At 38.0% G+C, this 25,653-nt stretch overlaps 1 protein-coding gene and 1 pseudogene across 1 annotated transcript; both read right to left on the bottom strand.

Moving 5' to 3' along the window:
* Positions 1–586: 586 nt before the first annotated feature.
* Positions 587–1,241, bottom strand: LOC143623943 (large ribosomal subunit protein mL43-like). The gene is made up of 3 exons (XM_077094728.1): positions 1,142–1,241; positions 962–1,068; positions 587–885 (listed from the first exon to the last, which is right to left on the bottom strand). Exons 1-3 carry the CDS (start codon positions 1,219–1,221, stop codon positions 743–745), a joined length of 330 nt encoding a protein of 109 aa, XP_076950843.1. The 5' UTR covers positions 1,222–1,241; the 3' UTR covers positions 587–742.
* A 1,234-nt stretch (positions 1,242–2,475) lies between these two features.
* Positions 2,476–4,583, bottom strand: LOC143623977 (wall-associated receptor kinase-like 22 pseudogene; annotated as a pseudogene).
* Positions 4,584–25,653: the final 21,070 nt, after the last annotated feature.

The following is a 25,653-nucleotide window of genomic DNA, read 5'->3' as shown; positions in this document are numbered from 1 at the left end:
ATCAACCCTTTTGACCCGAATTTATTTCGAAGCTTGTTCTGACCCAAGCACATTTTGACCTGTCACCCAACCCGTTTGACTCGGATTTTTTTTGCTTGAAACTTGTTTTGACCCATCACCTAGCCCAAGTTCATTTTGGTCAAAAGTGAAAACCCGTTTTCATCTTAACTAAATTGAAAAGATTTTAGAACATCCTGTTTTGACCCGGATTTATTTTGCTTTAAACTTGTTTTGACCCGAGCCCATTTTGAGCCGTCGCCCAACCCAAATTAATTCTGGTCAAACCTGTTTTTACCTGAACCAAATTCATAGTTTTAAAACAACCCATTTTGCCCGGACTAAGTTTTGCGCAGAACGTGTACCCGTTTTGACCCGGACTAATTTTGCTCAGAAACCCGGGTCTATTTTGGTTAGAACCCGTTTCCACCCAAACCAAATTTATACTTTTTAAAACAACCCATTTCACCAGACTCATTTTGCTTGGAACTTGTTTGACCCAAACCCAACCCGACCTGACTCGCCCGTTTTGTGAGGCTTATCGCATAAGAACGCATCTCAAACGGGCCGGTTTCACAACACCAAAAAAGATCTCAAACAATGATTCTAGCACTTATAATTATCAGTTGCAGATCTTTATTATCCTTTCAAGAAATGAAGCAGCAAAAAAGTACCAAACACAAGGAAAATGGTTCGTCAAGGTTGTCATCGGGCTTCAAATCTGGGTGCTTGTGGTCCATGTTCCTTAAACACTGGGGTGTTTGGTAACATGTCTAGTCTTCAGCTTCACCACCTTTCTTCCCAGAGAATTCCTAAGCCTAGTCGCACAAAGCTGTACTTCTTCTATAGTCATGTTCATCACAGATACGACCCGTTCATTTTTGTTCTCTGCATAATAAATTTCCAGTAATAAGCAAAAGATAAATAAGGATGTTGACCACAGTGGAAGAGTATGCATTCTTACTATATAATCCTTTCAAATAAGGATGTTGACCACGGTTAAGCTCGGTAACCACCTCCAACTGAGGGTTGGCTTCCTTAAATGATGGCAATTCAGATTCCATGAAAGCCCTGCACATCAAATAAAATACAGTTAAATTTATCAAATTTATGTATACACGTGTGCGCGCACGCACACACATACCTGATACCTCTACTACTTCCACCCCAGTTACAGTAGCTGACTATCAGCTTCTGAAGCTGCCAAACACCTCGTTGTGACATCTGTCAAAGATCAAGATTCAAGAATCAGACTGCTGATATATTCATCATTTGATGAAAACAGATAGCCTTTGATTTACAATGTCATAGCCCCCATGTGTAACAAAATGTACATAAAACTAGCGAAAGTAACACATTTATTTTAATGCATCAGTATATCAAGAGTGAGTTTACGCAAGTGTACAAAAATACAAAACGGTACATGTAAACTGCTATGAAATTTACAATTTCAACAAAAACTCGGTTTAAGAGAGAGAATGTTCTAACCTAATAAATCGATTGTTAATTTGGGGGCAAAAAGAAAGGTTTATCCAAGTCAAGTGGGGTCCAAACGATTTCAGTGATTGCAACTATGAACTAGTGTACAAGCCTACGGATTCAGTTGAGTTCAAACTGGTTTTTGCCCAAACCGTTTTCTTTTTATTATTGAAGTGGACTAGGTCAGAAATCAGTTTACCAGTCACTTACCATTTTTTTTTTGTACATCATTACTAAGTATTGATTTTAAAAGGAAAAATATAGGTTGGCTGGTTGGGTTTCCGTTTTAAAATTAGACAAAAATAAATAAATAAATAAATATTGAGTAAACTGTTATTTTTGTCTAAAATATTATGGTTCATCACTTTCTACAAAGCCCAACCCCCAAAGTCTTCTTATTTATGGCCTTTAGGGGAGAAAAGGTAGAGATGAAAGAGTGAATAAAAAGATGGATACATCTTTTTTATTTATTTAAAACGGATGAATAAGTGGGACATACAAACTAAAGAGTAAATTTGTAAATAATATTTATTTGTTAGTGATGGTATTTTGGTAATTTTATAATGACTTAACAAATAATAGTTAATGAAATTAGTAAGTCGGATCGTAATGACAAGAAAATTAAACCCTAGGGATAGCCAAACGCATAACGAAAATGAACAATAAAATAGACTGATAAATAAGTTAATGTACCACCCTAATTGTTTCCTATGTGGCGAATTTTGTAAACATCTTTTTTGTTATAGAGATAAACATGTTTGATTATAAAAATAAACATTTTAATAAGATGAGTTGGTGTTTTCTATAAATACTTGACCGTTAAGTTATTGTTTTATTTAGAAAAAAAGTGGATAAATGACAACCTTGAAGTAAATTTATTCTAATTTAAGGGCATTGTTAGGCGACTTCATAAATAAAAAGTTAAAACTTTGGTTTAATTACAACATGCCATGTCATTGAGAGGATACATAGAATCAAAATAATTTTTTGTAAGTTACATTAATAATTCGTCCCCATATGCGTAGACGTGGTTTGAGATGTCCGTATGGTTTCTAACTCAATAACAACTCCATTCATTGTTGGCCTATACTTTCCCTTTAGGTTTAAGCACCTCAATGCAAGATTAGCAAGTTTCAAAAGGCCATCCCTGGTACCTTCCTTTACAACTGTTGTATCAAAAATAGACAAAACGCGTCCTTCTTGCATGGCCAACATAAAGTATATAACCAAACTTCTATGTTCGTCAAATCTAGTTTGGGAAATTGGTTGTTCTCCGGTTAACAATTCAACTAAAACAACTCCGAAACTATAAACATCACTCTTTTCGGTAAATTGGCTAGAGCGAAAGTACTCAGGATCTAAGTAGCCAAATGTACCTTTGACTGCGGTAGTCAAGTGAGTTTGATCTATTGATACGAATCTTGAAGTTCCAAAATCGGACACTTTCGCTCTGTATTTGTCATCCAAAAGTATATTGGTTGTTTTGATGTCTCTATGGTATATTGGAATGGATGTCGTTGAATGCAAGTAAGCTAGTGCTCCTGCAACTTCTGTAGCGATTTGCAATCTCATGTTTAAAGAAAATGGGAAATCATTAGTTCCTTTGTGAAGAAGATCATACAAAGTACCATTTGAAACGAACTCAGAAACAAGCAGAGGAACCTCCGTTTCTAAGCAACATCCTAATAATTTGACCACATTTCTATGATTGACTTGTGATAGAATAACAACTTCATTGATAAAGTGCTCCAATTGGATTTCATCAATTATTTTTGATTTCTTGACGGCTACAATCCTTCCATCCACCAACATCCCTTTATAGACTGTACCTTGGCCTCCACGATCGAGAATTCTATTATCATTAAAGTTGTCAGTGGCCTTCTCCAACTCACATGACGTAAAAAGTATGGTTTTATTGGCTAAAGATGGGTCAGCTTCTTGTTGTTGTTTTAAAAGTAATCCACCGTTACGTTTAAAGAACCTCTTTCTTTGTCTCCCAAGTTTTCTTTTCTTGATCTCTTTGTACAATACATAGATGGTTGCCACAAGAAAAATGACACCCATGCTTATGCTAATACCTGTATGAGAAGCCCAACACAAAAAGTTCTTAATTAAGTAGTTTTTTAAGAAATATTAGATTTATCTTTGTATATTTCTAACATAAACGCACATTAATAAATAGTTAAAAGATTCCAAAAGGTAAAAATGACGCAGGAAAAAAAAACAATCACATGCTACTAGTGTAGAATATATCAGTCTTATATTTGGGTTTATATCTATAAACCCAATGTAATGTACCCGATTCGTTTAGATCAGCCCGTAAATGTTAAATTAACTCTTTTAAAAGATACGTATATTCGAATTTGATAAATTTTAAACTACATATGAATTTCATATTTGTAAAATCAGAATTTGAATTCGGCATGAATGATCCGAATTTGTAAAAGTTAAATAAAAGAAGAATTCAAATACAGTAATCCGAAAAATAGTTTGAAAATTTGGAAAATACATAATACGACTTTGAAGTTTGAACCGTGGCTAATACTTTAGATAGGTTGAAAAATAAAATAATAGTGTACCTAGGATTATGGTTAGGGTTGATCTGCTTTTATGGTTGTCAAGAGTGTCGAAATCATTTGATTCACAAGTGAAGTTCCATCTGGTAAGTAAGCCATTAACTCCAAATATTGGGGCATCGTAACATACACCTCCACCATTCTTGCACCTTGCACACTCTTATACTCCTCTAAGAAGAGAAAATCACACGTTAAAACTTCAAACACAAACACACATGAAAATCATTAATAGTATAGATCGAGTTACTTACCCTCGCAACCATTTTTTAAATACGGGTTTCCATGGACATCGATGGGATCACTGCAAAACCATTTCCATGAGTCCACTGAATTACCATTACCTGTATCGATTACAAGGCCAGCCGGAGGATAATGACAACGTACTTTTTTACGGTCATCGTCTGACAGGGTCCAAAGTAGTGATACAGGAACATAATTAGAGTCGTCCTTAAAGTACGAAACTTTATCCACCAAAAAGGCAGACCTGCAAGCTCTATCTTCTCCAAGCCTTTCCAAGCCAGTGAGGTTCATGTTGTACGACTTGAGATGATAAGGAATTGTTGTTTGGCAGCAACTAATGCCAAAACACTTGTTTCTTTCGCTGAAAGTGCTGCCAACCAGACAATTAGTGGAACACACTCCCACGATCCATCATGAAAGCGTTGCCACACCCCTTAAAAACAAACTTATTTTTTGATCTGGAATAAAAGAAGGGGCTTCTATCAAGATCTATGCTATTGGTGTGACTGCAATTGGATATCATTGGCATATTTACGGTGACTATTTGATTTGACAAGTCAATACTCAAAACTTGGAGCTGGTTAAGTGCAGAGAGATATGGCGTGGAGGAGTCGCAATCAACGGTGTACCATTTGTTGGCAGAACATTTTGCTCCGATTCCAAAAGGGAATGGAATCCTAACGGTACCACACATATCATCGCAACCCTTCTTGGTGTGTTATAGAGCCGTTGTTGATGTGTCTATTGATGTTAAAGTAAATAAGAAGAGAAACGTGTAAACTTGATTATGCTTGTTCATCTTTTTTAAGAACATACTAAGATAATTGACCCAATAAATAAAATGTATGGATGCGCTTGTGCTTATAAATATTATATATAATGGCTAGTGTGAATTGTGATTCGAGGAACATGCATACTATGAAACACGCCGGAGACTCTAGTCTACGCGTGAATGGAATCATCAAATTTTGTAATTGACTTTTGTCATTTTCTCGATGTTTTCTTTGTTCGTTACCAGCTTTTGGAACTATTAATTTAACCCTGGTCGGTGTTCGTCTAAACTTTGTATAAAAAAATACAACTAAAAACACATGTAAATTTTAATTATGAGTAAGCATCACTTTCCTTTTCTTTTCAACGGAAATGTCATTATCACATTCCCATTTACTCATCTTTTTTTAATTTATAAAAATACAAAGCTTTTGTTATCGTGTATAAAACACGTATTATTAAAAGAATTAACAAAAGATATGATTAACGAACACTCTCAAAATAATAAAGTTGTGGTCTTATTTTATCCCTTTACAAGAATCACGAGTCTAATCCTAAGGAGTTAGGCCAATGAATCCATAAAATACGGGCCGAATAACTAATAGTTCGGCAGTACGAGTTCAATCCCACAATCCGATTACAGAAACCTGCAAAACAATTACCGTGATCTGGTCTTCCCGTAACCACCCTCCGGCGTGAGTATACGTACCGTTCTAAAATGGAGAAAAATACTTTGAGTGATGAGTGAGGTGTGTGAATACCTTACGATGATGGAGAAGGTATTTATAGCCGAAGGGTTTGAGAATATTATTGGTTCAGCTGTCCCTTTCCAGAAGATGCTTTTGTAACAACCTGAACACGTGTCCGCATGTGATAGGACGAGCTAACTGGCCATGTGCACGGTTATAACAACCTCGCCAGATGTCCTTTTCTAATTGGCTGTTACATCACGTGCTTTCCAAGGGAAAATTTTCGTGTAAATCTTCTAGAAGGAAGTTAGTTACAGCTGAACCTCTAACGTCACCCTCTAGTCAGTCTTACGCATGAAGGTAACAACCCGCGGATGACTTCTGAGGACGTCCTGACCAACCAGCAGATAGTCTTTGGAATTTATTCTTGATCTTCCTCCGACTTTGAGTTATGCGGGTGGTGAGAATGTTCCGCGGGTGACTTCTGAGGGAGTCTTGGACAACTTGCGAATGATCTTTCATGGGTATTTGGGTCTTTTTACTACCCTACCTCTATAAGTCCCTCTAGTCCATTGTTTTTTCCGCGTGAAAATTTATGCGGGTGAAATTTTGGACTTCAGATCTTTTATGGGAATTTCAAATGTTTGTGTTTTTGTGGAAGATATATTTTCTTTTGGGAGGATAACCATAAAAAGGACGATCTGTCAGCTTGCAGGCGCCGTATGGTTGACGTGACGTCTGTGCCGGCTGTCAACTGTACGAACTGTATCCCCATTTTTGCTTTTTCGGTTTTCCCGCGTGACGTGGAGTATTTTAACTGGGCCTTTCGTTTCTCTCTCCACTGTCACCTTCCCATCGCATTAACTGCGACGGGTATAAATACGACCATTGGGTTTCATTTTAGTCTTTTATCGCCTCAATAACTTCATCTTCTTCTTAATTTATTTCAAATCAGATCGGACCTTCGTTGTTTATCATTGCTCGGTGCTTCCCTTTATCCTTTGATATAGTGGCCGGTGATAAGAAAACCTCTTATTCGTCGACTATAGAGTCCATCAAAATAAGTTGGAAGCAGTCGGAGTTTGAAAAGCTTGTTACGACGTATGGTATAGCACCGGAATGGGAACCGGAGTTCCTGGCCGCTGGATCAATCGTTGACAAACCTCCGGCCAGGAAAATGGGCGTATATGCTTAGTTCTTCTCGTCTGGGAATTTTCGGTTTCCGATAACCAAGTTCCTAGACAATATCTTAACCGGCCATGGGATACATCTTTCGCGGGTTCATCCTTTTGGTCTAATGCGAATTCGCCATTTCGAATTCGTATGCCGTGCGAACAACATTGTCCCCAAGGTTGATAAATTATCCGTCTTCTACAAGATGCACGGTCGCAACGTGTGGTTTAATTGTGCCACCGTGGCCAAGAGGGTTATATGCACTGAGTCTCCACGCAGTGCTTATGACCGAAGGACAAAATTTTTCTGGGTACAGGATGATGTGGTCCCGATAACTATGGTTCACCGTCCTCCCAACGAAAAGCTTGTGGAATTGAGCATTGCAGCTTTTGAGGAACATGCATGGTTCAAGACGCTAATCCAGAAGCCGACGCCCATGCGTGCTATTGTTGAGGAAGCCCTAGTATGGGATGGTATGAGCCGCTTGTGGTCATATCATGATCTGGAGCCTTTTTTCCAGCATGCAGATGAGAATGAGTTTTCATATTTCCCGCATATCTTGTTGTGTGCTTTTACTTATCTGGTTTGTATTCTCTTAGGTGAGGGGTCGATGCTCGATGCTCAGTTGGACAAGACAGTGGGATGCCTGCACAGGCGTTCCCGCGATCCAAAAGCCTTGCCCATCCCGAACAGAACGCAAGACCACTTCCTCTTACCCAAAAAATTGCTTGTCGAGCCTGTGGTGTCAGAGGCGATCTTCCAGATAGGTGCGCTTTCTTTAAACCCGCGACCTTTGAATGCTTTAACTTCAGACGGGGTGATCGTGCTTCTGTCCTCAAGTGACGAATCATCGTCCTGGGAAGAAAATTATTCTGATTATACGCCTGAAACGTCGGCTGTTATGCGTGCTCTGGCAGATCTTGAGCGGAAGAGGAAACATCGCTCCTCTAAGTCAGATGACCCAGAAGTGAGTCAAGCCGAGGCTGATGAGGGACCATCAAAGAAAAAACAGGCAACATGGCCCAAAAAGTCTAAGAAGGTATGTTTAGAGGACCGGGTTAAAAAAGCCGCGATGCGGTCGCCGACGAGTAAGTTATTTGTCTGGGTAATTTCTAACTATTCCCGTTTGTTTCTTCATATTGTGATATATTATGTTTCATCGGCAGAGGTTGCGGTTGCATCTGATCGAGGTGTATCAATTCAAGACCCACCATCTTCTCCACCGACGATTGTTATTCCTGATGATGCGTCCGGTTCCAAAGGGAAGGAACCAACCGAAGACGTTGAGGGGCCCAAGGCGCGGGAATCTCCTCTCACATCTCCCTTTTCTCCCCCCGTTCTCCTCCACATTCTCCCTCGTATTATTAACGTTCCTCACCTTTGCATCAGTCAGTAAATGGAGGAACGTCTCACTCCTCAGAATCAAGAAGGTTTCATCGCCCTTCTGATGCCGATTACTATGGGATGGCTAATCCCGGTGAGGAAGATCACCTGCACATACCCCACTGGACTTTGGTCCAAGGGTCACGCTTTACGGAGGCGGAAGTCTGTGCTGAATTTCTTAGCCACGGAGTTCCGCCTACGGAACGTGCGTTTCAGTGTGGTCGCTCGCACCACGATCTTGCCCGTAGCTACAACTTCGTCATGGCCAAAACTTATGCTTGCGGGCAAGAAATATACCGTGAATGGCTCTCCATGGGGGAGAATTGGGGTGAGATGTCTCGGTAGACGGAAAATGCTAAGAAGGCTGCTGAGGATCAGCGTTTAGAGGCTAACACTGCAAGTTGGAAGCTGAAGGATGTTGAGATCGCCCTCCAAGCCGAGAAAGATCGCCAAGCTGCCAAAGCTCGCTCATGGGAGAAAGCGTGCAAAAAGCAAAACACCATCCTCGCCGCTTCCCGTGAGGAGACCAAACGTAAGGAAGCAGACTTGATCAAAGCCCTTGAAGCCAACACTGCTTTAGAGAGTCAAGTTACTAATCAGGGTAAATTGATTCAGACATATGAGGAAGATGCCAGATTGCAGAAAGAGCAGGCGGAGGCGATGGAGACGCGAATGGGGGAGCTGACGACCGAAAACGTTAAGCTAGTGGAAGCTTATGATGCATTGGAGAAGCGAGCTGAACAAGCCGAGAAAGATAGACAATGGTTGATGTCTGAGGGTCTTGCACAGGTATGTCTCCCTCTTTTTTAACAAGTTTGTAATACACATTTGTGCTTGTTTAAATATCTGATTACCAATGTTGGCTAATCTTGATAGGTGATTGACTATGTCAAAGATGGACAGGAGTTGAGTGATGGCCTTGCTGCTTTACTCAATGCTTCCACACATACCTGCCACAAGATTGGTTTTGAGGAACACATTGAGTATACGAAGGCCCAACGTCCCGTTGAAGAGCATCCTCTTCATGGCTTGAATGTGGTAGGAGATTATCGCAAGAAGATGAAGGCTTATGATGATCTAACTTTTCCTCTTCAAGGTATGATCCCTGAGTTTGCCACTGATAATTATGGGGTTCAGCGCTTGAAAGAATTTTTCAGCGAGCCCTCAGATGACGTCTCCATTCCTCCTGATTCCTCTGAAACCAGATACTTCTCTTGCCCAAGATCAAGAAGGCATGTCTGCCCAAGATCCAGTAGTGTAGGTCTTATGTAATTATGTTTTAGGAATTCTTTTGTAATCACTAACTTTGTAATCCCATGTTGATCTATATAAGAAGTTTTTTCTTCCTTTACACTTTGTCTTATTATAAATAATATAAGTGTTGATTTTAGGATTTGCATATATGTCAATACAGGTTTATTCCACCAGTATTATGGTCATAAGTTTGACGACGCTCAGGTCATTTATGGTATTTAGGCCAAGTTGTAAAAGTTTAATGATACGTGGGTCATTTCTGGCACGCATACCAGGAATATAAGTCTAATGTGACATTCGTCATTATCGGTTTAACTTGTATTTGTTGTTGTATTGGAAACCCGACCCATTTTGTCTTTCGGATCCTTCGTTATTAATAAAATATTGGGTTTTATGTTCCATTTATGACATTAATTGTCGGATCAAGAAAACACACTTTATGGTACCTTAACACACTCTTTTATGGCTAAAAACGACTTAAAACGAACTCTAGGGGCTTAAATTGTTAATTAATCAAAGCTGAAGACCCCCCCCAGGCGCCGCGCTGCGCAGCCCTAAGGGAAAGGGTGGTCACGCGCCGCCACCAACCCCCTGCAGACCCACCAACTCGTTTTTGTTTGCATTATATCTTGTTTGACCTTCAAAACCAATGAAATTTCATGAAATCTCTTGAAAGTAACATTAAACCCTTACTCTTTCCCTATATAAACAAGACCAATTCATCCATTTTTGGTTGCTCATTCACCTCAAGACTCTCCCAATCTAAGTTTTAAGTATTCATCTTTCAAACTCTTGATAGTTTGACTTCTCAAGGTCAAACTAATGCTAATATTTGATTCTAACTAATTCTTGTTAATTAAAGCTTGTTATTATAGTTTGTATAAAATATATTCCTCGTGTTTCCTTGGCTTTCCCTTCTCCGGACAGGGTCGGTTTAGGTGTATCGCTATTATAAGGCAAGGCTACATGGAGGGCTATTATAGTCCTTGTTAAACACTTTAATTTATGTAAGCTTATTAATGTTGTTTAGTTTCTAATTATTTTAGTTTCAAATTCATTTTAATGAAATCTATGGTATTGGGTATGTGGCAACCATCCTCAGTTTCATTCCGAGTCAAGGACCGAACCAAAACTGAGCTCTTGTTTAAATGCTTTATTATTAACATGTTGTATGTAAGACTTGAGTATTATCATTTCTAAGTTATTCTAATAAGTTCTATAGTATTGGGTATGTGGTAACCAGCCTCGGTCTTATTCCAAGTCAAGGAACTAAACCGAGTTCACTCGCTTAAGACACACTAGTTGTGTTTTGGGCCACCAAATCTCATATTTTTCTTTAATACTATATTATAAACTAATTTTAATTGTTTTCTCAAAATACTTGGTATGTCGGATCCAACTTGATCTTCTAACAAGTTTGGACCAACAAGGCCAAACACTCGCTTAACAGACGTTAAGGTTCTTCCTAATAGAACTACACACTTGGTTAAGTTGCTTTTGATTTCATTGAGTTATCTCATAACATTTATCACTTTGGAACCTCGGCTTCGGGCTTGACCATTTATCAAGACTCGAACTGACAAATTCGAACACTCGTAAAAATCTCGTCTTAGTATCTATTTGACAAAGGGTCTTGCAATGTCACAATTATACCCAAATATTTAATTAACAAAGGTTAAGTAAAACTAATAAATAGAATACCAAGACCCGATTTCGAGTAAACTTACTTTTCAAAAACCATTACTTTAGATTCTTATGTATTTACACTTTAACCCTCAAACTTTAATTATTTATCTTACTTGTCATGTTATTTTACTTTAAAAGCTTTTAAGACCATCTACTAACTCAAGACCCTCTTAATCTAGGTCTTTCTCGTTGAACTTACCTCTCCATTTTGTCGCAAACTAATCCTTCAAGTTACTTATTTCATGTGAGTACATTTCATCCCCCGTTTTCATTTTTATACCTTGGGGGTAACATGCATACCTATTCAAAACAAGAATGATTTAAGATACTCGATCCTCAAACCACAAACTCTAGGGTGTATGATACTTAGAATACTTGCTCTATTGTGTGTTATATGTTTCATATGCTTTACGTGCACAAGTGTTTATTTTGTTGCTGTTTGAGAGAACGTCATAGATTCCGTATCTAGCCGCTAACCCGTTACATCAACACGAGATCAATCGATACGTTAAATATATACTTTATTAATAATTAGGATGAATACATTAATGGAGGAAATAACTCATGGAGAGAATAACTTAGATCTTGATCTCTCTCGCTCACTAAATTATGAACACGAGTTTCCTATTTATAGGCCGAAGCTCCATTCGTTAAGTTAGCATCATTCGTTATATATTCATAACGAATGAGACACCATTCGTTATGCCTTCATAACGAATGGTAGTAGCTTAACGAATAACCTAGATAACTAACGAATGGACCCATTCGCTATACAAACCATAGCGAATGACCATTTTACAATAAATATACAATCTAGACTATCTATAACTTATTCGATTGCTACGGACACCAAGTCAGGCTTCAATTTTGAACAAATCAATCACCAATCGAAGAATAATTGCAGTCTTGAACTCAATCAAACGCAGCTTTGCAATCATTAATTACCACCCAATTGTAGTAATTTTTCAAGAAACCTTGTAAACGTAGGAAGATACATGCTAAATAAACTCAAAGAAAGTTTTATCTCCCCCTTTTCTTGACAAGTTCGGCAAGGTCTTGAACCACATTCAAAGCTCACTAACAATCTCCTCTTTAAATTAAACGTGGAGTCCCTCTCGACCAGTCAAAACGCGTAAAAAGTGGGCCGGAAAATATATTACCAAAATTTGCACGAAGAGTCCCCAATACATTAGGAATATCCCAGAAAAATTTCGTTTAAGAAAATTTTTTCCGATTTTCCTGCCGAAAAATCACCGAAAGTTATCGAAAAATAAATATTTTTGCCAAAATTTTCAAGAAAGAAGTCGCACCTATGAGGAGTATTCAAGAAAAAAATTTGTTCAAGAAAAAATTTCCCGCCAAATTATATTTTTTTAACGAATGGCCTCTCCATTCGTTATCTACATTCGTTATCTCCATTCGTCAACCAATCACTCATTCGTTACACGCTTAACGAATGTACTCAATTCGTTATAAATTACCATCTTGATTCATTATAGCAATCCTCATTCTTTATTACAGTTACACGAATGGCCTTCAATTCGTTAAGATTTCCACACTTCGTCATACACATTAACAAATTACCTTAATTCGTGACCAACACCTTAACGACTTATCTTAACGAATTAACTTAACAAATTGCCTTAAATCGTTTCGTTACCTTTAAATTAACGAATTACCTTGAAGAATTAACTTAACAAATTACCTTAATTCGTTATCTTTAACTTAACGAATTACCTTACTTCGTTATCTTTAACTTAACGAATTACCTTAATTCGTTAAATTTTCCATTCGTTAAGTTTCCATAACGAATTGCTACAGTAACTTAACGAATTAGGTTGTTGGATCTGATATCTTCACCGGAAAAGCGTATTTCACCGGAAAAATTAGTTACAAGGCCGGAAAAACGTAGATCTGGCCGGATTCTGCAGTTTCAAGCTCCATCCATGGCTGATTCATCAAAACAACATAATTAACCAATATAATTACATACGAAGACTCGGATTTCCATCACGATTCCAAATATACCAGCCAATTAACTTAACACACACTGATTTGATCCAAATCTGATCAAATAGTAACCATGCTCTTCCATGGTGAATCACTCAATTCAACATAATTAACAACCAAATTGCACAGGAAGCTTTATCTTCCATCAATAAACACGAATTCACCCATAATTCCATCAATCATACATTAGTTTGATCCAGATCTGATCAAATCAGTTCCAAAACCCGAAGAACACATAGAACATGAAGAACATCAGATTCAATACCTTAATCGATGCATCGAGAGCAGCCGTCTGCTCTGATACCAACTGAGAGAACGTCATAGAGCCCGGATCTAGCCGCTAACCCGATACATCAACACAAGATCAATTGATACGTTAAATATATACTTTATAATTAGGATGAATACATTAATGGAGGAAATAACTTATGGAGAGAATAACTTAGATCTAGATCTCTCTTGCTCACTAAATTATGAACATGAGCTTCCTATTTATAGGCCGAAGCTCCATTCGTTAAGTTAGCCTCATTCGTTATATATTCATAACGAATGAGACACCATTCGTTATTCCTTCATAACGAATGGTAATAACTTAACGAATAACCTAGATAACTAACGAATGGACCCATTCGCTATACAAACCATAGCGAATGGACATTTTACAATAAATATACAATCTAGACTATCTATAACTTATTCGATTGCTACGGACACTAAAACCGTGCACTAACATTGTTGAGCCTCAATAAGCATGATCATACGCACCCCTAACTACTTTAGCCTTGTGCTAGTAGAATAGAGCCTCAGTATCCGAGTATGTTGGTTGTTACCAATTAGAAAGGATCCTTATTTATTTATGATTTATATACCGCAATTTTTGCTTTTATTTATAGTTTCATATACGAGTTGTTGAATTTGCCTCATATTATATATACTCAAAACTATGAAATTTCTCACCAACATACGTGCTGACAAATTATATTTCATGCATTGTTACAGGTTTGATTACGGGTTGATTGGAGTTTGAAGACACCATCATATTTTGTGACCGTTTAGGTTATTAGAAGAATGAACAATTTATTACTTGTGTTTAGTGTTATTTTGTATGAACAAGTTTTGTTACTTTTGATGATTGAATGAAATGAATGAGTTGTTTAAATATTGTCACTTTAATAGTCTCTTGTGTTATTGAGCAATCCGTTGCACCCCAGCATGTTCCTCCTCCTTTGGTCAAGGTGTGACAGATTGGTATCAGAGCCATGACTATAGGATATGCGGTTAGATGTAATGGCCTAGTATTGTTTTTTGCTTTAGGGTCCTTATACGTGTTACATATACGTGTTGCCCTACTTGATTGTTCATTTCAGTTATATATTTATTTACTTATGTATTTCATTTAATCCCAAAAATATACACATGCAAACACTCTCATAGTATTCCAAGGTATCCTTACCTTACAACAAAAAGTAGGTTTTATGATGTTTTTTTATGGATCACAAACTTAACTTGGATCCTGTTATTTATCATCTCCTTAAAGCTTGACTCTATAATGGGTTTGGAGCCATCTTAGGGGGCTAAACACTATGAAACGATCATTTGACAAAAATATACCAAGAATCGAAGGTGATTTACTTACCCGGGATGATTGAATTGTAGTGTTCGTCTTCTAGGCCAACGAACCATGTTATACATGTCAACAACTTTAAGTTGTCGAATGCAAGCGTTCCGGTTGCCTCCTTATATTTTTGTTGGAATCATAAGAGCCACGGTGATACGTGGACTAATGTTTTCAACATCTCAAATTACCTCAATGTTTACTTTTTATTGTTATTATTACGATATTTGGGATAAAACGTGTAAAACACGGTGATATGTGCACATGTTCAACTCCCCACTTTACCACGATTTTTAGATTTAATATCGGGACAACAAGTCATGGTGGTTCATGCAAGTTTACCCGCTTTTAAATCCTAACACACTATTTTCAAACCTCAAAGATTTGAATTATTTAACATTTTATCTATTTAATTTATTTACTAAGAAAAGAATTTTTTTTAACATCCTCATCCTCATGACTCTAGGACTCACAATCATTAAAACTCCGCGTTTACATATCATCCTCATACTTATATCAATTACCCAAACTTATATCATTTCTCTTTTATTATTAGAATGCCTCCTGTTCGACGCCACACTAGCAAGCCTAAATCCGGTCGTCGGATGGCGGCTATGGTGGCTAAAGAGATCACTGCTGTGATTCCCGGACTAAGAACCCAAATTCAAGCCACCCAATCCACCGTTACCGAAACCATGCCTAACCCCGCACCTTTCGCCATGAAACAATTCTCCGGTGCCTACCCATCTCCGTTTTATGGTAAGAACCGTGCCACTACCTTATTGCAATGGTTTGAAAAGATGGAAAGTGTTTTCAATCTTTGTGAATGCCCCTAATCCAAGAAAACCACATACGCCTCAAGCATGTTTGAGGAAACCGCCCACACTTGGTGAAATAGCGAAATGTTCACCAATGGGACGGAAGTAGCTATGGCCTACTCATGGACCAAGCTCAAGGAAGTCATGATGAAGAAATTATGCCCAAAACATGAACTCCAAAAACTCGAATCCGAAAATTGGAACTTAATCAAGAGAGTGGTGACAACTCCGCCTACTCCAACCGCTTTCATGAGCTTAGTCTCTTGGTTCCTCGCTTGGTCACTCCCCTCGAGCGGGCAATTGACAAGTATGTCGGAGGTTTGACTATGCAAATCCATGACTCGCTGATGAGTAGTAAACCGCAAACACTCCATGATGCAATTACCTTAGCCGGTGCTCTTTCAGAATACCATGTGAAAGCCGGTACCCTCACTATCAAAAGCTCCAAGAAACCCAATGAAAAGAGTACACCCGAACCATCAACCCTCACCAAAGTTGACACTCAACCCCAATCCATAAACTACTCCAACTCATCCCACCACTCCAACAAGAAAAGCAAACCCAAATAGCGAAACTATGCCGTCATTCACGCATCTCAACCTCAATCGCAAACCCAAGCACCTCAAAACTGAAAACCATATTCCGGCTCGCATCCCTTGTGTAACACTTGCCAGTGCCATCATCCCTCATACTTCGCTTGTCGTCATTGCACGGAGCGTAACCGCTATGGTCACCTTAGCAACGTGTGTCGGGAAACCTCCCGTGGGTAACCCGCTCCACTAAGGTTTGCTCCATCTAACCAAAACCGTCCCGTGCCTTTTGATCAACCTCCTCCTCAACCTAGAGGTTGTTTCAATTGTGGAGATTCGAATCATTTCCACAATGCGTTTCCTCGACTTGCGTTTGTTAACCAAGGTCAAATCATACCCACACCGTATTACCAAACCTAAGCCTACCAAGTTCAAACGTACCAACCTCAAGTCCCGCAACTCTTGGTTCCTCTGGCTCAACCGCTCCAAGCGATGCAAGCCCTTCTTCCTCCGCCACTCCTGCAAGCAATGCAAGCTCTTCCTCCTTCTCCATCTCAACAAGTCAACGTTTATAGTAAATGAGCATTTAGCTTCAATTTTATTTGATACCATAGCTGATAGGAGTTTTGTTTCTTTTAAATTTGAATATACCATTGACGTACCTCGCACTAAACTTTCTCGCCCTTTTTCCATCGAAGTCACCAATGGTAGTTCCATTACCATCGATTCGGTTATTCGCGATTGTACCCTCACTCTTTGCAAGCACGAATTCTCGATAGACCTCATCCCAATGGGAAATTTCGACATCATAGTAGGTATGGATTGGTTAACTTTGCACCGTGCCGAAGTTGTTTGTTATGACAAATTCATTCGAATCCCGCTCGTCAACGGCCAAATCCTCAAAGTCTTTGGCAAAACGATTCCCAAGAAACTCAACCTCATGACACGCTCTCAATCTCGAAAGTACTTGCGCCAAAAGTACGTTCTTTTCCTAGCCCAAGCGGTAGTAAAAGACCTCGAAGAAAAGAAAAATCAAGACATTCCCGTTGTTTGTGAATTTCCCAACGTTTTTCCCGAAGACGTCTCTGGCCTCCTGCCCATTCGTCCAATTGAATTTCTAATAGACCTTGTGCCCGGCGCGACTCCTGTAGCCAAGGCTCCTTATCGTTTAGCTCATTCGGAATTGCAAGAGTTATCGAACCAATTTCAAGAACAATCCAATAAGCGCCTTATCCGTCTAAGCTCTTCCCCTTGGGGCGCTCCCGTTCTCTTCGTGAAAAAGAAAGGTGGCTCATTTCGCATGTGTATCGATTACCGTGAACTCAATAAACTCACTATAAAAATTCGTTACCCTTTGCCTTGAATCGACGGCCTCTTCTATCAAATACAAGGCGCAACTTGTTTTTACAAAATCGATCTTCGATTGGGTTATCATCAATTGCGTGTTCATGAAGATGACATTCCTAAAACCGCTTTTCGTACTCGGTATGGACATTACGAGTTCATGGTTACGCCATTCGGATACCAATTCACCTGTGGTATTCATGGACATCTTGAACCGCATTCGCAAACCCTTCTTGGATAAATTTGTATTTGTTTTTATCGATGACATCCTCATCTTCTTCAAGATCAAAGCCGAACATGAGCATCATTTACGTTCCATTCTTGATCTCCTAAGAAAAGAAAAACTTTATGCCAAGTTCTCAAAATGTGAATTTTGGTTAAAAGTGGTTCAATTTTTGGTACACATCGTCAACGATAAAGGTATTCATGTCGATCCTGCCAAAATCGAGGCCGTAAAAGATTGGAAAACTCCATCCACACCCACGGAAGTCCGATCTTTCCTTGGTTTGGCCGGGTATTATCGGCGATTCATTCTAAACTTCTCTAAAATCGCGTTACCCCTCATCACACTAAATCATAAAGGAAAACCTTATGAATGGGGACCAAAACAAGAAGAAGCTTTCCAAACTCTAAAGCATATGCTTTGCAATGCTCCCATATTAACCCTTCCCGATGGAAACGACGACTTTGTGGTATTTTACGATGCATCCAACCAAGGACTCGGTTGCCTTCTCATGCAACGAGGTCAAGTTATCGCATATGCCTCAAGGCAACTTAAGGTTCACGAAAAGAATTACACGACTCATGATCTTGAACTGGGTGTTGTCGTTTTCGCTCTCAAAATCTGAAGACATTATCTTTATGGCACGAAATGTGTTGTATTCATCGATTATAAAAGTCTTTAACAAATCTTTGACCAAAAAGATCTCAACATGAGACAACGTCGATGGGCCGAATTACTTAATTATTATGATTGCGAAATTCGCTACCATCCCCGTAAAGCGAATGTCATGGCCGATGCCCTTAGTCGTAAAGTTAATGTCAAATCCGTTCTGCTTCATAGCATCATTTTTCAAACCGATCTTCAAGACCGCATCTATCGAGCCCAATGCACCTCCATTGATGAAGGCAATATGTACGACGAAATGTTATGTGGAGCCGAACTTCAACTCGAAACCAAACCCGACAGCTTGCTTTATTTTCTCAAGCGTTTATGGGTTCTCGATCGTGATGAACTTCGTACTTTCATTCTCGACGAAGCTCACATGTCGCGATATTCCATGCATCCCGGTGCGAATAAAATGTACTTCGACCTTCTATATATTTATTGGTGGCCGGGTATGAAAAAGGACGTGGCACTTTACGTCTCAAAATGTCTTACATGCTCAAAGGTTAAAGCCGAACACAAAAACCTTTTGGTTTACTCGAACAACCTCCTATTCCCGTTTGGAAATGGGAAGACATTGCTATGGACTTTATCACCAAATTACCCCCTACTCATAAGCATAACGATAGTATTTGGGTAATTATCGATCGATTAACTAAATCGGCTCACTTTATCCCGATCCGAAAGAAGTACTCTGTCAAACAACTCACTCAAATCTACGTTCGTTAAATTGTATGTTGCCATGGTATTCCGTTGACCATTATTTCCGATCGTGATGCTCGTTTCACCTCCCGTTTTTAAAAATCGCTTCAAGAAGCATTGGGCATTCGCCTTGATCTTAGTACCGCTTATCACCTTAAAACCGATGGTCAGCCCGAGCGTACAATCCAAACCATTGAAGATATGCTTCGATCTTGTGTTCTTGAATTTGGTGGAAATTGGGATTCTCATCTCCCGTTTTCAAATTCTCATACAACAATTCATTATAGCATTAGTATGGCTCCTTTCCAAGCTCTTTATGGTCGTAAGTGTCGTTCCCTGATTTGTTGGAACATGATTGGTGAAGCCCAAATCACTGGTCCCGAGATGGTCCAAGACACTACCGATCGTATCGATCAAACCCGCAAAAATCTTCTTACTGCTAGAAGTCGTTAAAAGAGCTACGCCGACAAACGACGAAAGCCTCTCGAGTTCAATGTTGGCGACCTTGTGCTTCTCAAAGTATCCCCTTGGAAGGGGGTAGTTCATTTTGGAAAAGAAAGGAAAACTAGCACCCCGTTTCATAGGCCCATTCAAAATCCTCAAAAGGATTGGAAAGTGGCTTATAAACTCGAATTACCACTAGAACTTACCGGTGTTCATCCAACCTTTCATGTCTCGAATCTCAAAAAGTGCTTAGTCGAAGGTAACCTCCAAATACCTATCGACGAAGTGCGTATCGACGAAACCTTGCAAATGATTGAAAAGCCCGTTGAAATAATGGATCGCAATGAGAAACGAACCAAATGTAGCCGCGCCCGTTTAGTTAAAGTCCGTTGGGAATCACGACGTGGCGCTGAATTTACTTGGGTATGAGAAGACGAGATGAAGGATATGTTCCCGTACTTGTTCATTATGGATTCTTCCAAATTTCGGGATGAAATTTCCAAAAGTTGGGAAGAGTGTGACATTCGTCATTATCGGTTTAACTTGAATTTGTTTTTGTATTGAAAACCCGATCCATTTTATATTTAGGATCCTTAGTTATTAATAAAATATTGGGTTTTATGATTCATTTATGATACAAAATTGTCGGATCAAGAAAATACCCTTTATGGTACCTTTAAACACCCTTTTATGGCTAAAAACGATTTAAAACAAACTGCAGGGGGTTAAAACGTCAATTAATCAAAGCTGAAGACCATGTGCCCTAAAGAAAAGGGTGGTCGCACACTGTCACACCCCGATCAAACGCGGCGGTACATGCCGGGGTGAAACAAATTGCTCAAGAACACAAGACACTATTAAAGTTACAATATTTAATCAACTCGTTAATTTCATAAATTAATAAACAATACATCTTGTTCGTACAAACAAATTGAATACAAGTAAACAAATATATATTGCTTATTCGTCTAACTTCTTAGTGGTCTCAAAACAAGCCACGTTCCTCATTTCTTTGTTCAAGCAATTATCAAACCTGTAACATTGCATAAAACTAAATTTGTCAACACGAATATTGGTGAGAAATTTTCATAGTTTTAAACAATAAGTATATAATAGATGAAATTCACAACTCGTATATGGTAGAATAAATAATAGCAACAATTTAGATATGCAAATAGTAAATAGTTTGAGACACCTTTCTATATGGTAACAACCAAATATACTCGGATAATAGTTGCCCTATGCTACTAGCAATTAAGCTAAAGTAGTTAGGGGTGCGTATGATCATACTTTATAGTTTCATAGAGGCCAACCCGCCTAAAGCAATAAACATATAACATGTAATCATGTAAAGCATATAACACCAAATCGAGCATTTATTTAAGTAACATATACTAAAGAGTTTGTGGTTTGAGACACAAGTACAAATCATTTTAGTTTGAGTAAGTATGCAATGCCACCCCTAAAACGTAAGATGGAAAATGGGGGATGAAAAAGTACTCACATGAAATAAATAACTTGAAGGGTTGTTTGTGATAAACCGGGATAGTAAGTTCAGCGTGTGAGGTCTAGGTTAATAGAGTTTTGGTTTAGAAGATGGTCTCGAAAGATTTTCAAGTAAAATAAAATGACAAGTTAAATAATTAATCAAAGTTTGAGGTTTAAAACATAAATATTTCAGAACTTGAAATAACGGTTTTTGAAAAGTAAGTTTGCTCAAAATCGGGTCTTGGTATTCTACTCATTAGTTTTACTTAACCTTTGTTAAGTAAATATGTGGGGTTTGGTTTAATGCAATGGTGCACGACCCCTTGTTAGATATACCAAAACGGGATTTTAGCGAGTATTCGGTTATTCGATTCGGGTCTTGATAAGTAGTCAAGTCCGAACCCGACATTCCAAAGTGATACATGTCATGAGATAACTCAATAAAATTAAAAGAAACTCAACCAAGTGTGTAGTTCTATTAGGAAGAACCTCAACGTCCGTTAAGCGAGTGTTTGGCTTTGTCGGTCCAACCTTGTTATAAGATCAAGTAGGATCTGACATACCAAGTATTTTAAGAAAACATTTAAAATTAGTTTATAAAATAGTTTTAGAGGAAATGTGAGATTCGGTGGCTCAAAACACACTAGTGTGTCTTAAGCAAGTGAACTCGGTTTATTTCGGTCTTGGTTCGGTCCTTGACTCGGTATAAGACCAAGGATGGTTGCCACATACCCAATACCATAGAACTTATTAAAATGAACTTAGAAATTATAATACACAAATCTTGCTTGTAAGATATTAATAAATCATTTTAAATATAAAGCATTTAAACAAGAGTTCGGTTTTGGTTCGGTCCTTGACTCGGATTAAAACCGAGGATGGTTGCCACATATCCAATACCATAGAACTCATTAAGATAAACTTACAAAATAATAATATTTGTTAGTGCACGGTTTTGCGTCTCGAGTCTTTGTATTTATCGTTTGATTATTATAATGTAAAAGTTATTTATATTATTGACTAGTTCGTTAGGATAGTCTAGTTTGTTAAGGATGTTTAACAAACTAGAAGTTAAGTTAAGGTCCCTCCTAATTCGTTAAGGATGTTTAACGAATTAGGAGGCAGTTCGTTAAGTTTATTATTCGTTTTGTAATGTAACGAAGTGGAGAACTAGTTCGTTACAGAATGTGTAACGAACTAGACCCATCTTCTGTATATAGAGGTGAACACCTCTGTTTAATTTAAGTTTTGATTAACCTTATTGAATTGTTGTCCAATTGTTCTCTCGTTCAAAGCTTCATATGTATATATAACGTATTAGTATAATATATACACATACATACACCTAATATAATCTAATAGTATAGAGTAATCATGAAATAGATCCTCACGGTATTAGATATAAGTGATAATCGTTTTAGACCTGAGTTAGATCCGTGTTCTCACAAGGGGTATCAGAGCTTTCGGGGTTCGATTGCTCTTAATCTATTGTTTTAATTCATTAATTAAAGGTTAAATCGTATAAGTTTAGTTTTATTTTGTTTTTGGTTGATTTTGATCGAATTCTCTATTGAATTGATTGGTTATGGATTGAGTTTGGTTGGATTTGTGATTGGTAAGGTATTGGAAGTGTGAGGTTGCGTGGAATTGGAAATTGAATTGGTTTGGTATTGGATTTTGAGTTGGATTTGTGTGTACGGAAACATAGAGTTGTTTTTGGTACATTTGAGTTCAGTTTTGGGTGAATTGGTTTACGAGATGTAACAATTTGGTTTTGCGATGATGTTGCTAGTAGTTTGATATATTATATGAACGATTTGGTGTTGGATTGAACGAGTATTATGGATTTGTGATTATTTTGTGTGTTCTTCATTTTCAAGAATTCTGGAAAAATGATGATGAAGATTTGAAGATCTTCATCATCTATTGAAGATTCATCATCTTTAAGCAATTCGTTATCGTGATTCGTTAATTCTATTCAATTCGTCATCTAATTCGTTACTCAGTTCGTTACTCAGTTCGTCATCATTTTGATTTGTGTTATTTGATTCGTCAGACACGTGGTCTGATTTGTTAACTTTATATCTAACAAACTTTTGCCGCGTGGCAAGAGTTGATAGAGTTTTTTATATCCGTTTTAACAACCTAATTCGTTATAGTTGATTTGTTATCAACTATAGCAATTTCGTTATCTTAATTCGTTACCTTGAATCAGAAATTCGTTAACCTGATTCGTTAAGTTACTTTGATTCGTTAAGCTAACTTTGTGATTCGTTACTTTGATTAGTTAAAGTGACTTTGTGATTCGTCACTCTGATTCGTTAAGTGAATTCATAGATTCATTACCTTGGTTTGTTACATTGAATTTGGGTTCGCTAATCCAATTCGTTAACCTAATTCGTTAAAACTGATTCGTCAATTTGATCTGATTTGTTGACTCAGTTCCTTTGGTAATTCGTTATAGTCTAATTCGTGTGACACTTTTCACAGTTTGTTACATTACTTTTCACAGTTCGTTAACATATTTTCAAGCTTAGTTCTTGAGGTTTTATTGATTGTTCCTTATCAAGATGGTTGGTTTGTACGCATTAGCTTCCCAAAATGTCCTTATGCAGCAGATGTTACAACTGGACACGAAGATTGGATCCCATTCCAAGTGTCCTCGTTTAATGAAATTTAGTGACTTTGCTTAGTGGGAACCTCGTTTCCGTGCTCATCTAGGATCGGTTCACCCTGATTGTTCTTATTGCTTGGATGAAGTGTATACCGTTCCAATGATTGGAGATGAAACAATTGGATTCACACCTAAAGCCATCTCACAATACTATCAGGAAGAAAAGAAGGCATTGGATATTGAAACGAAAGCGTACTCAACTCTTATAATGGCGTTACCTGAAATCATATTTCATCAAGTCGGTAGCATCAAGATTTGTGTTTCATTGTTTCAACACATTCGTATGAGGAGTATGGGTAATACTGCAGAAAGAAAGAAGGTGATGTAAAAGTTTCAATTTAGAAATTTTAACGTACTTAAAGGTGAGACTGTCGAAGAGATGACAACACGGTTTAATAATCTGATAGCCGAAATGGACAAGATGAAGATGGAACCTTCTGAGAGTGATAAGTTAGATACAATCAAGAGTGCTTTACCGAGTTCTTATTCGACTTTCTTAATGGTGTTGAAAGAAAATAACTATTTCAGTAATGAAGATCTGACTGCATACGAGTTCATACAAAAGATCGAAGCTTGTGAATATGATCTTAGGTGTCAGAAATCATCTAGGATAGCCAAGATCCAGCTTTCTATGGTGGAAGTATGCCACTGAGTTCGATAATTTCTCCGATCATCGCATTTCTTACACAAAATGCAAGTGAAAATGCTACAACTATCTATAGTGATCCACGCGCATGCTTCTTCACTGCTGGAAGTTTTGGATCACCTGGTGCTTCTGGTTCTTCTGGAGGGTCTGGAAATTCATCTACTTCAAATCAATTCTCACCACCACCGAATGTAAACATGAAGGAGGTTGAACAAAACTTTGCTTTCTTGTCTGCTTTCATGACTTCCTATGAGAATTTGGTTAGTAGTAAAATTGCAACAAGTGATTTGACTGGTGAAGATTATGATCAGATTGATCCTGATGAGTTGGAACTCATGGATTTGAAATGGAATATGGCGATGATTGTCAGAAAAGTGAAAAAGTTTATGCAAAGGACCGTCAAAGATCTCCCATCATTAAACAAGAAGGTTAGGTTCGATAAACTGGAGGTTAAATATTACAATTGTCAAGAGTTTGGACATTTTGCTAAAGAATGTGACAAACCAAAGAAGGAATATACTAGTTCTCGAAGTCAAGATCGAAACTCTTCTGGAAAACCAAGTAATGACGCTGAGAAATCTTCTGGGAACAAATCTTCTGCTTCTGGGTCACAAGCTATGCTAGTTGATGGAACTGATTGGTCTCAAAGACTGTTGCGCAACAATAATCAAGCTAATGTGGTTATGTTCGAGTCAAATGAAAATTTCCAAGATGCAAGTGGGAGTGATCTGCCTTCTGACAATGATACTGAGTCGGATTCTGATGATTCATGTGACAAGCTTCCAACCACTTTTGCTTGCATGGCTAAAATTAATGAGGTTAGTTCTTCTGCTCCTATCTCTGTTAATTTGTCTGCTAATGTGACTTGTGTTGAATGTGAGAAAAACAAGCCTAAGTTAGAATAATTGAAAAACCATAATGATTGCTTAGTTAGAGAAATTTCTTCACTTAAGGATACTTATAGACAATATTTGGAATCTCAAATGAGATCTAGGGAGAAAATTGAGGCATTGTCTATAAGTAATCATGACCTTAAGGCTGAGTTGTCTGTCAAAATGACAATCAATGATAAAAAATTTCAAGAAATCTTGAAACATCGTTCTAAGATAACCGAGCTTGAAAAGGAAGTTCTTGAGTTGAAAAATAACTTGGACAAGTTTAGAAACTCATCATTTTTGCTAAATGAAATAATCGAAGTATCTGGTAAGAAAAAAGATTCTAAAAAGGGTATTGGTTTTGTTGAAGTTC

The sequence above is a fragment of the Bidens hawaiensis genome, unplaced genomic scaffold, assembly GCF_021521415.1.
Source record: "Bidens hawaiensis isolate Kalapana, Puna unplaced genomic scaffold, B.hawaiensis_p1.1 tig00003649_1, whole genome shotgun sequence".
In the NCBI taxonomy this organism is placed as follows: Eukaryota; Viridiplantae; Streptophyta; class Magnoliopsida; order Asterales; family Asteraceae; genus Bidens; species Bidens hawaiensis.
The sequence above is the reverse complement of the archived record's forward strand: the minus strand, read 5'-3'. Positions and strand labels throughout refer to the sequence as shown.